We start from the raw sequence: 12,065 nt of genomic DNA, 5'->3' as shown, positions 1-12,065 counted from the left end.
ATTTGGCTGCTTCGTTATTTTATCATGGTATCTAATTTATTTACTATTTATTAATTTAATATACCTATAAACACTGTCATTACAGCATTTAAAAATATATAATTTATATGTCAATATTATAATTAAATGATATTTGACAATAAAGTGGAAAAAAATCCCGCTAAATATATAAAATATTGTCATCGATTGTGTAAAGATAAAATCTTGTGATAAATATTGTGTAAGATATTTGAAAATAAATGAACTAATCAAAGTTGGACTTTTTGTTCGTTAATATTTCATAAAATAAATTATTTTTCACACATAGACCTAACAGTTGTTTTTTCGAGTATACCATTCTTGCTGGCTGTATAACAGCAAATATTTAAACAAGTGAAGAAAAAACGACGTAGCGTACAAATATACGACAAATATCAATTGTTGGGGGCTAATGAGGAGTATCAATAAGTGATGCTTCTTCTAGATGTAAGCACATGCTACCATATTATTAGGCAGTGTATATTGTGAAAATTGTCTATGATGAAATTAAACGTGATAATTTTATTTTTCTTTATTGCACAGGTGAGATAATTCTTTTATTTATTATTTATGTCTATAATCCAGAAATTTAATCATTTTATTATTAACTATTTAAGGCGTCGTCGGCATCGTTCTTTGAAGAGTTTCGCGGAGCAATGAATTCTGTTCAAGATAGTTTTGGTAGGCTTATAAGTGATGTATATACAGATGTGTCGCAAACGATTGGTTGTACAATATTAGCAGTAAAACAAGTACTTGCTTTTGATAAAACATTCAATGAGTCTTCAGACTACAATCGCAGATGCGGGGGTCAGACACGGCCTGTCACTCAAGAACTTCCAAAACTGGATAAAAAAAATGAGGCATATAGTTATATAAACAGTATAAATGCTAATCATGAATTAGAAAATATTGAAACGGAATTTAAAAGCGAAACTGATCGGTTAATGACAATAAGTTCTCTGTTAAAACGTGAAGTGGAAAACATTTCAAAAGATTTAAAATTAAATATTAAAATTGAGCCTGAACCTCAAGAACCTATTAGGAGTATTTGGCATAATTTGAAAATCTTGCACGATGTTGAACACAGCTATAAAAATTATGCCCATCTTAGTGAAATACAACACGTACTTGATGAAACTCTAAATATAATGAAAGTAAATAGTATTGATGCGAATGAATCAGACGATGATAAAATTCAAACCATCGTTAAAGACTTAGGAAAGAATTCAAAACACGTATTAACCGAGGTAGATGACCAGTTCGCCGAGTGGAAAAAAGAAGAAAAAAATGAAAACATGCGAAAACACGAGTCTCTTTCAAATGATAAAAATAAAAATGCATCGAATATAAATGTAAGTGAAATTATTAAAGAAAATAAAACTGACTCATCTACCGTTTCTCCTATATCATCTACGACTACGACACCTTTACCAGAGTTCGAAGCATTTGAAAACTACGTTCTTTCTCAACTTGGCCCAAAAGATAGTGAAGATAAAAAGGCTGCCTTGGAAGAAGCGACGAAACTAATCAAAGATAGTAAATATCGTAATAAAGTGTTTGATAGTTTGGCAAAAGCCGAAAGTACAAGCACTGATTTGTTTGATCATCCTGAACTATTCAATTTCGGTACATAGATAACTTTATTTGTATATCGAACTGTATAGTGTATAATAATAGTATTATGTTATCAAATTATGTACTGACCGTGACGCCTATGTATCATGACATTATTTGTGTTCAAGTTAAATAATAAGTAAGTACAGTATTGTTATCAATGGAGAAATTGAAGGATTGGTAATTTTATACTTGGTTTAAATAAAATTCATATTTCTATGTATAACGGTTTTATTAACAATATAAATACGTAATTACAAACTTACTTTTCTACAATTGAGCTGCGCTACTCTACCGCGAGCAGTCCAATGTGCTTAATTTCTTAGTCGTGTTTAGATTATAAATAATAATTTATTCATAACTATTATTTTCTATTTAATATTACTACTAAACTATGCACCAAAACGTTTCCTAACTATCTCTCGACCTGACAATCAATTTCAATCATGTAAGAATCTTAAAATTTATTTCGTGTGAAATTTTACCAAAATCATCGTATCATAATAATTAAAAACACATTTTTATTGTGTTTTCCGTTAAATTTCGTTATTTATTTTTGTACAAACATTTAAATACATTGTTACTTTTTACCGACTTTCACAATTTTACAGTTTATATATTTTTTTCAATTCCTGTCCAAATTTTCGACATGATCAGTCCACTAAGTAGACTGTCTTTACAATAAATTATTATTTACATGAACAACAAATATAGATACGTACCTAATAAAATGAATGCAAAAACAATCATACAAATGAAATAATTTGTTTTACATATTGTACATATTACATGTAGAAAAACCATTTATGAATTCTGTTTATTAGTACTTAAAACATAGGTAAGTATTAAACAAGGTATAAATTGTTTTTATTATTATATATCAATGGGAAAATCGAGTAGCGAAAAATAGATACCCATTCGAAAATTGAGCAATCATTACTTAAATTAAATGTTATGTTGTACTTATTATCATAAGGATAATTCTTCATATATTGGGCATGTCAACCTTTAGTAGTCTTTATAAAAATTCGCTTCAACATAATTTTATCGAAGCCAATAATTTTCGCATAAATGATCATTTTACCCAGCGGAATTTCATTGGTTTCGACTTCTATATTTTCCTTATAAATAATAAAATCGTTATTTATAATGTACATGTTCTATTCTACGACAATTTACAGTAATATCTAATAGCATAGCTTAGAAGAGACTGAAATTAGCTAACCGTATATTAAATGCCTAATTTACATTACTTTTGATTTCTACTTTAGCGCTAACATTTATTACACGAACGAAAACATAAGTAGGTAAAGTTCTTATAAGAATAAGCGAGGTGCGAATTATGAGCTACATATGATAGGAGCATGAACGATGACACTACTTCCACTAGACCTACTGTTATTAGCTATACATTTTTTGAACACAGACAATTTAAGTTTGGTGGTGTTTCATTCGTTTTCTTATTTTAACGATTGCTAAGATTCTGTCAGTTTTCAAAGAAGTTACATGTGACTGACTTAACCTTTTGAAAAAAAGACAACAAACGGAACTTTTATTAATAAAATATTTTTATGACATTAAGAATATTTTATAACAAATAAAACCATATCAAAATCTCTAATAATCACATTAAACTCATTGTATTGTAATGACAAATCGATTACGATGTGTTATTGTCATCAATAGATGATAAAATAGGAACATATTCGAAATAATGAACTTATGTTTCAAGACTTAGATTACAATAGTGACTTTAAAGTGTAAAAGATGAGAAATAGAGTAGTATCTTACATGACTATCATAATAGTAGGTAGGTACGTGTCGTGGAATAGAACACGTGCCGGGCGGGACGGGTGTGCGTTGGGTCTCGTATTCCTCCACTGCAGTTGTTGTAATTTACTTCGTATTGAAATCAATGTGGTAAAACCACACACACTAAAACTTTTTTTAACTTAATTTTGGGTAACGCGCATTTAGTGAATAATTAGCCATTAGCGACTCGAGGGAACAATAATGAATTGCTTTATGAAAATACTTATTAATAGGGCATAACTAGATAGATGTAGGCATATATGCCAAGTACTTCAATCACAATTCGAAATGGACCGAGTGTTTCAATAAATGCCTGTTTTTTCTTTGACGCCAAGAAGAACATATATAAATTATTACGAAATAAACTACAACATATGCCACAGCTAATTTCATACTTATTGAATGGTAATATCATATATGACATACTAATACAACGCAATATTACGGAAAACGTAGATGTGATGTAGATCCTTTTGCCTCTGAATCAGTTGATTAAACACTCAATGACAAATTAGTTTGGTAGTAAGTAACTCCACCTGTAGCAGTTTAGATGTATTGTTTGAACTGCAGTCTCACACAGCGACGTATACCTACTTATCGTAATTATTATTATGGCAGAAAGGCGATACTTCGGCTAATAGTATTTGTATGTATCGGAGTATGTTGTTCACGACGGCAATAAACCACGGTGATCCTATGCAAAACCATTCAGGATTTAAAATCGGTAAGGAATGCACGAAAATGCAAACAAAAAAAATATGAAATAATGTATTTTACTTATTGGTGTGGTTGGTTGAGGTTGAATTGGGCCCCAAAGTAGCAGATCTTTATACATATTGGGCAGTTATATTTTTACTACTTATTAATATGGCAGGAATACTACAGGTTTTTAATTTCAGTTATTCACACCACATCAGTCATCACCAGTCACATCTACGTGTTCTCGTAAATTTCTGAAGTTGTGACTATTTAACAGATTTGTCGTGTGATCATATCTTAAACCCTGTGAGGCTCATGTACCATCAGACCATTAGGTTTGATTGAAATCTAGTCAGATATTTCAAAAATAAAGATACTCTACGATTTGTAGCATTCTTTTTGTATTGACCACCTAAAAAAGAAAAAAAATGGTCGTTATTTATTATGATTTAAATGACACGTTCACACGAGGTCATTCCCAGCTGTAGTCAGAACTCAGTTGTGTTCTTAGACGGGCGGCGGACACCGTACCAAGGAGGACGTTGCATACTGGTTGAAGTGGTTGTCGATGGGTACTCTGTCGTCGTACAGCGTCGGCGCCTGCAGGATGATGCCGGCAGTCCCCACCAGCACGGCGAGTGTGAAGATCCAGAGAAACAGCCGGTCTAGGACCATCGCCACGTACTTCCAATCTTCTTTTACCTGTTGCGTCATTTGATTTTTATTGGTTTGTTTAGGCATACGAAATTATTTTATTATTATTAAAAACAATATAATTACAAAGTCTTATAATATTTCTTTGTATTCTAGGAACCTATCTTTATTCTATTAATTCTTGGGCTAAGTAAAATAGTTGTTTTATGAAAATGAGAGGGAAGGAGATACATCTAAATAAGAAGTATGATGATTTTTTTAAAAGTATTAAGTACTTAAGAGTCAACTTAATATATTATACTACTTCATTTTGAATGCAAAAAAAATTACAGTATTGGGTTGGATAACTTAGTAGAGTGTATCAATGTCATCTAGAAATATTATTTCCTAAAATATAGGTATATAGGTATAGGTATACTGGACCTATTTCCTAAAAGGATGTCGATTTAGGCACGTACGCAATGTTTACTTGTTCTTATGAGCAAAAAGTTCCACTTGCCAAGACTAGTCGCAGCGGTGTGGGCGGCTGAGAGGCCTTTATATTCCCTTTGAGTATTCCGATCGAAATGGACACATATTTTATGATAATGCACAGACTTTAAACGTACACGGTAAGAGCGGCGGGAAAATGTAAGATATTGATATAGATAATGCCCCTTTTCCCGGAGAAGAGGCAAGGGGGACATATCTTTCGTATGCTTAGGGTCTCTTTTCTCGTGTTGACGTGGTACTTGTACGATGTTAGGAAAAATAAGGGAGTTTTATTTAAAGTTATAAAATCTTTTATTCAATAAATAATAAAAGCGCTTTCGAAGCAACTAAATAAAAATGTACCTACTTATTTCGAAGCGCTCTGTATTACGAAAATTGTTTTTACAATCAGATCAATATGTTCGCGGCAGCGGAGAAAACCTAAACCTCTTGCTTCTTGAAGAAAATCTTGTGCAGTTTCATGTTAAAAAGTTTAATTCAATTTTATGAAGGAAAACATTTGATACCGACACTTATCTTACACCCTTGCGAAAAGGAAGATATTGCTTTAAATTAAGAACTCAAAGAATGAACGTATTCGAATTCAAAGAAAGAAACTTGATCTACTTACTTATACTCTTTATAAAAGTGCAATCGATTCTTTCATGTTGAAATCTTAAACGACATCATTCTCTTGGTGTATAGGTAGTGCTCGCGTCCTTATCTCTCTGATCTGGTAAATTTGCTACGATATTTTCCGTCAAGACAAGAGTATCGGAAAGAAACCGATCAATTATCATCAAACAAATATTTCAAACTCAGAACAGTGACTTTTAGGATTTGAATCAGTGCATCATTCTTTTCGTGGGTTGCCTTAACTGTTTGATCGATACAACATCATCTTAGAAATGAGTGATCAATACTTACTTTAGTGGAATCTCTTCTCTCTTTCATACGCGGATATGTTCACTATGAACCTCACACAGAAGCATGTCTTGTGTACTTCTGGCGGGCAGGCGGAGTGGCTGAAACCAGGCTGGGTTCGGGCACGGGGACTAAAACATTTTTTGCAGGGGTACCTTAACAGTTCGATCACCGACGCTATAATTTAACTTACTTTAGTGGAATCTTCTAACATCCGTGTATGCTCTGCTATGAACCTCACGCAGAAACATGTCTTGTGTACTTCTGGTGGGCAGGCGGAGTGACTGAACCCAGGGGGTGGGTCCGGCACGGGGCTCAAGGTTTCTTCCTCGCTGGCCGGGCCTGGCAGTCCACCTAGACCGCCGGGGCCACCTTCCGTAGATCCATGGACGACACAGCTGCCACCGAAGCGGTTGCTGTCACCCATACTGTAAAAAGTCAAAATAAAAAAAATGTAAAAATCAAAGTTAACGAACGTAATACTTATACATTTAATTAACATAATGATTGTGTGATAATGGAAAAAAAATCCGTTTTGCTCCCCGATTGGGACAAAATGGGAATGGCCATGGGGCATAGCGTGTACATATTTATGTATCTTGTTGGCAATGTTCACATGTGAGCCTATTTGTAGTTTTCGTCAATCATCCTTCAGTTCATTTTAAACATTTTCATCGACTTCAGATGAACTTGTATTAGTGGTATTTTTTGTTTTTGTTCTTTTTGTCTGATCTTTTCAGTGTTTTCCTTGTCAACTTTTTTTTCTGATTTTTGTTTATCAATGTTTTTTATGCCCTTAGTCTTCTTTATAAATTAGATATTCTCTTTGTCGATCGAGGCAAAACGGGACATTATCCCATCATGCCCCGACCAAATTTTGCAAAGGTACCTCGCAACACGAAAAAGTAAGCTTAATTTCCATATTATCCATATATATGGGTGTGTTGTTGTCTATAAGCGTTGTGGTGATACATTTAACTTGTTCTACTATACTTATACTTAATTGTTGTTGTTATCTTCTTCGTTACCTTATTCCACACGCGGGTTCATCCCATATAGGTCATTTGGATTCCAAATTCTATGCTTAACTGGATGGCTTTATAAGTATAGAGTATAACTTGCCATTCTTTAAGCGATGGGTAATACAAGTAAAACTTTTACAGTACGTTACCCGGAATTGAGGTAGGTGGTATGCGTCAGGTCCTCCTTGCTCGGAGTGCGTGTGAGCGGTCGCGGCGGCGGCGCGGCGGGCGGCGGCCAAGCCCCGGGCGCGCAGCAGTCGTCATCTGCGGCCGCCAGTCGGTACGGGTACAGGGGCCTCGCAGCTCCGCCGCAACGGACCACAACGCCGCACGCTGTGTAGCGTGATCTATACGAATAAATACTTATGTAGTTTTACTTGGTACAGTGGTCGTCTCTTTCATTCCGGCTTTCATATTCTTGTTAAAACTTTTCGCTTTGGAGTTTATAAATGATCTAAATTGATTTCATTTAAAACAAATACATATAAGAATGATACGAATGTATTCGAAATGCTGATCTGAAGAACTTTGCTGAGGACACAAATTTCAGGAGGACTTATAAAGAGCAATTATAGCAAACAGAAGAAAATTTCTCAGATAGAGTTCTTAGGTATAGAATCTGATGCACTGGTGAGAACAAGTGTTGATTACGATATTACTTAGGTAGGTACTCAGCTACTCCTATAAGATCTACCTATTCAAAGTATATTTAGTAATAAAGGTAATGCATCGTATATAAAGTAACTTGTTATGGTAGCATAAAACCATTTTGTCGCAATCAGGTTAATTGCGCCTCGCTCAATACAATTAAATATTGATGAAATATTTTGCATATTTTTATGCATAAAGTAATCTGTCATTTTACACTCATTAATAGTGGTAATGGCGATTAATAGGTAGGTAGTCTGTAAAATATACATTCTTTCTTTAACTAGTTTTTGACAACATTTTTTAAACATACATTTCTTTGGAATTACTTACTCATATCTAAATGAAGTCGTTACTTAAAATAAACACATCCCGCCTTTAATTTTAGTGATTAAAAGATACCTGAGTAAAGTAAAGAGTATCAAATTTTACTCATATTAAAAAATGAAAATTTTATGATATCTTAAAGCATTCAGTTTCATGCTAAAATAGTTTTTAGCATTCGCATCAAAGTGAGCTTGGCAAGCCTAATCCGGCCCACTGATCCATTTACGTAATGTTCGGCTACCATACGAGTAACACAAAATATTGAACGAACAAAATTAACAGAATACCATAGATTGCTTGCTTGAATTCTGCAAAAAAATTTGTAGCTATTGAGTTTTATTCCAATGTATGCCTTCCTGCGATTTCGAAAATTAAAGTAGTTATTAACATAAAAAAAAAATAATCTTTCTGTCTCCCTCACTTTCTCACCTTTGTGTATACCCGTATCACCGTATAGTTTTATCACCGTTTTTAGAGGATCGGGGTTTGCTTTGTAACTTTCTGTATCTTAATTATTTTGCGAGGCGGGCGCCGCCTTTTATACCACTTGCCTTGCTAATAGACATTCTCCACTGACTTACGATAGCATCTGGATATTCACGCAAATGATTTGGAACTGCGCTATTTCGTTATAAGGGACATTGTTTTCTAATTCAATCTACATCATCAATATCATTTCGTTCAAAGAAATCATTCATCATAGGTTATGAATTTGATCAGTACATTTTATAGAAAACGCTTACTTAGTACTTCGAAATGAAAATGAAAAAATAAATACAACTTTAGTAACGATGTTGATTTGCAAACGCCCCATCTCCCAAGTCTTCGCGGGCGCTGCCGAGGTTTCCTTTACAAACGTTTATTTTCTTGAGCGGCTCGGCTTCTGCTCTTACTTCTACTTTCCGACTTAAGCTTATTAATATTAAAGTTGACTACATCCGCGGCGGGAAATAAGCGAGCAACTTTATCGGCGGACGAGTCTTAACCAACTTATAATTAATTTACACTTGTTTTGATCCGCGGTCGGATTTGTAACTAACGAGTTTGTAGAGCTCCAATTTAATCTGAACATTAACAGATTAACACTCAATACATAACTCAGAAGTAAATTTGTCTGTATCTGCCAAATCGTAATAAAGTTTGTTTGGGGTCAATTTAACACGAAACTGAATGGAACGCGATTTGGTGCCTCTATGAGATCGGATGCGGGTATCTGTGCGCATTGATGCAGTGTTCCACCGATGCTGCTATAAATCGTTGTTAACTAGCGCTTGATTATGTTCACACGTAACTTCCAATTGATGCGAACATTTTAACATCTGGACCTAACACCGTCTACTCACCTCGTTGTATCAAACTTGTACTGTGGTCGTTTCATGAATAGCAATCTTGGTAAAATGTGTATAAAAACTCTCTTCACCCACGGCGCCATCCGATGTGTCTGTGGCGATCGGAAGTGGACATTTAAAACCACTACCGTGACACATATACTGAAAATAAACAGAGAAGTTAGATGGGTTCTACACAAGATAAACTTTCTGCCTAACCATGCTCGTTTTAGAGATATGAATACTAACTATTTGCGAGTTTTTTCGCCGTCAAAATAGCATAAGTATTTTTAAACACTTGTTAAATAAAAGTCTGTATTGGGGCAATAATCAGTTTAACATTTATTGTCTCTTAATAGTTTTAATATACAGTGTGTCGAGTACAGAGCGATAGCAATTAATCAAGATTTATTGGGTGAACTTAATAGCCAGGGGTGAGGCTTTGCTAGAGGGGATTTCGCCGTAGGGGCGTGTGAGCGGCGCACTGAATAAGCAGTTTTGGTATTTACCTTCCACACGAGCGAAAATTAAGGACAGAATAGAATTTCAGCCGATGTTATTATACTATTTATTGATGATTTCTGTTTTGTTTGCAGTACTGATAAATTAGAGTCATTATTTCACCAACGAAAAGCTTCTTTGTGCATTTATTTAAAGATTAGTTCAAAAGAAATATTACCTTACCAACCTCACCTAGATTTTACTTGTTTAAGTGCAAATTAAATCTAAGCAAACAAAAAAGTTGCTATCGGTGTTTAACTCTGTTGAAAATTTTTGTACCTTATTTAGAAACTGTTTTCTTTGTCATGAGGTAGGTATATTTTCTGTACTGTGCCTTAATTTGTGTCACAACTCAAGTGGTAACGCCAGGCTAATAAACGAATACGATTTAACGTTACCTCGTTTCTTAGGTCGTAATATGTTGATTACAAGCGCGGAGTTAATTTGGTGCCTTTGCAAACATTCAATAGTCGAAATACAAAGGTCTGTACAAGACCGAACAGATGAAATACTTTTAGATGGATTTATTTTTTTGTAAAGCTTTCATTGTTGATAAGCGTAGGTTACTATCATTGAGTAAAGCTACCCATAAATTAGGTATTTGTACTTATGGTACCTATTAATATGATACTTAGTTTAACTTAATGGTAAAGTAAAATCAATGTTTCCTTAATTAGTAAGAGAAAATACGCCAAAAAGGAGAGTAATTTTTCATTAAAATTGAAACGTTATCCTCATGTTCATAAATGTAAGAAGATGTAGCGTTGAATGGGTATATCATTATGCTTCATAGTTGGATGGTAATTTTCTTTAAGCTGAAGTAACCAATTAAATAACTTATTTGGTAAAACTTACTTTTAATTTATATGTAAATTACGTAACTTGTGAGCGACCCGGAGCTTGATTTAAATAATTAAATTACTTTCATTAACAAAAAACCGTCACTTTTTGAAGTTAAAATATTATTTTATTCCGAAAACAACACGCAACAATGTCACTTTAACTTTTGTACCTAATTGGTAATGTCCTAAGTAGGATTGATATTTCTTGATTAAGCTTCTCGTTAATCTCTCTTTCATTTTGGCGTGTTCCCAGCCAGTTGCCCTGGTTAAGTAAAAAAGCCCAGGCTTTCTTACTGCTCTCTTACCACTTCTTCCGATCTACGGCGCCTAAGAAGGTTGGCATCTTTATCATATTTCGCGACGCCAAGGACGCGGTGGAGCGGCATAACCAGACGTTTTGTTCCCCAGATAGTCTGCAGACTTCCACAAGACATGGCCGGACCAGCACAGGCGGCGCTTGTCACGCCTTCAAGTCACGGACATGAAGGCTACCGTGAATACGGGAGTTCCTAACGCCATCTCTCTGCAAAACGCCGCTTATACATCGCATCATATTCATCTCCGTAACACGCAGCTCCTGCTTTTGCCGCTTTAGAACTGGCCATGTCTCAATGCCATACACAGGTCTAATGATTTATAGATTTGCCCCTTTAACATTCTGGGTTCACAGATGACACCCGTCAGCTCACGCCTTTTTGCCCAAGGTGTTGTTATGCGGGCTTTAATGTCGCAATCGATGTAAAATTGGTACAGATATCGCAGGTATTTAAAAAGATCTGTGGGCTCGACCACGTTATCGCCTATGCGCATGTCTGCCTGTCTGTCTGTATGTTTGGCCTCGCAAAACGCGAAAACTTGCTTCGATTATAATGCGGTTGTTTCAAATATGTTATTAGGGTTTTAATTAAATTGATTAATGAAAAACGAAACGTCAACTTTTGTTTAGTTCGTACATTAAAGAAAATTTACGTAAAGTGATTTATTAGTAAATCAATACAGTAAAAGTAAAACAATACAGTTTCGTACTGAAATAATATTGTCAAATTCGCGAAAAGTTTTTGCCTAGTATTTGCCTAGCTGTAGACTAATAATGTGTTAATATTTATGTTTTCTACCGTTTTAACTTAATTTTGTTGCACGATATGAACTCAAAGCACTCATAAATATAATTTAATAAAACAGAGGTTGGTTACACACAACAC

General features: G+C 34.5%; 2 protein-coding genes across 2 annotated transcripts in view; one reads left to right on the top strand and one right to left on the bottom strand.

Moving 5' to 3' along the window:
* The first annotated feature begins 107 nt into the window (after positions 1-107).
* LOC106134689 (uncharacterized) lies at positions 108-1,821 on the top strand. Its single transcript, XM_013334791.2, has 2 exons — positions 108-561; positions 636-1,821. Exons 1-2 carry the CDS (start codon positions 517-519, stop codon positions 1,653-1,655), a joined length of 1,065 nt encoding a protein of 354 aa, XP_013190245.1. The 5' UTR covers positions 108-516; the 3' UTR covers positions 1,656-1,821.
* A 142-nt stretch (positions 1,822-1,963) lies between these two features.
* LOC106134688 (acetylcholine receptor subunit alpha-like) overlaps positions 1,964-12,065 on the bottom strand; it is a 37,194-nt gene continuing 27,092 nt past the window's right edge. The window contains exons 7-10 of the mRNA XM_013334790.2: positions 9,536-9,682; positions 7,367-7,564; positions 6,389-6,623; positions 1,964-4,848 (exon numbers count right to left, since the gene is read on the bottom strand). Of these exons, the coding sequence (XP_013190244.1) occupies positions 4,654-4,848; positions 6,389-6,623; positions 7,367-7,564; positions 9,536-9,682 (775 nt within the window). The 3' untranslated portion in view covers positions 1,964-4,653. The remainder of the gene's footprint in view (positions 4,849-6,388; positions 6,624-7,366; positions 7,565-9,535; positions 9,683-12,065) is intronic.

This window comes from Amyelois transitella, chromosome 9 (assembly GCF_032362555.1).
Source record: "Amyelois transitella isolate CPQ chromosome 9, ilAmyTran1.1, whole genome shotgun sequence".
Lineage (NCBI taxonomy): Eukaryota > Metazoa > Arthropoda > Insecta > Lepidoptera > Pyralidae > Amyelois > Amyelois transitella.
Note: the sequence above shows the minus strand (reverse complement) of the source record. Positions and strands in the feature narration are given on the sequence as shown.

What these genes read in the sequence shown, in the direction of transcription:
- LOC106134689 (XM_013334791.2), top strand. Translation starts at nt 517, where the DNA reads ATGATGAAATTAAACGTGATAATTTTATTTTTCTTTATTGCACAG. An exon ending in TATTTTTCTTTATTGCACAG is followed by an intron (nt 562 to 635) that starts GTGAGATAATTC and finishes TAACTATTTAAG; the next exon opens with GCGTCGTCGGCATCGTTCTT.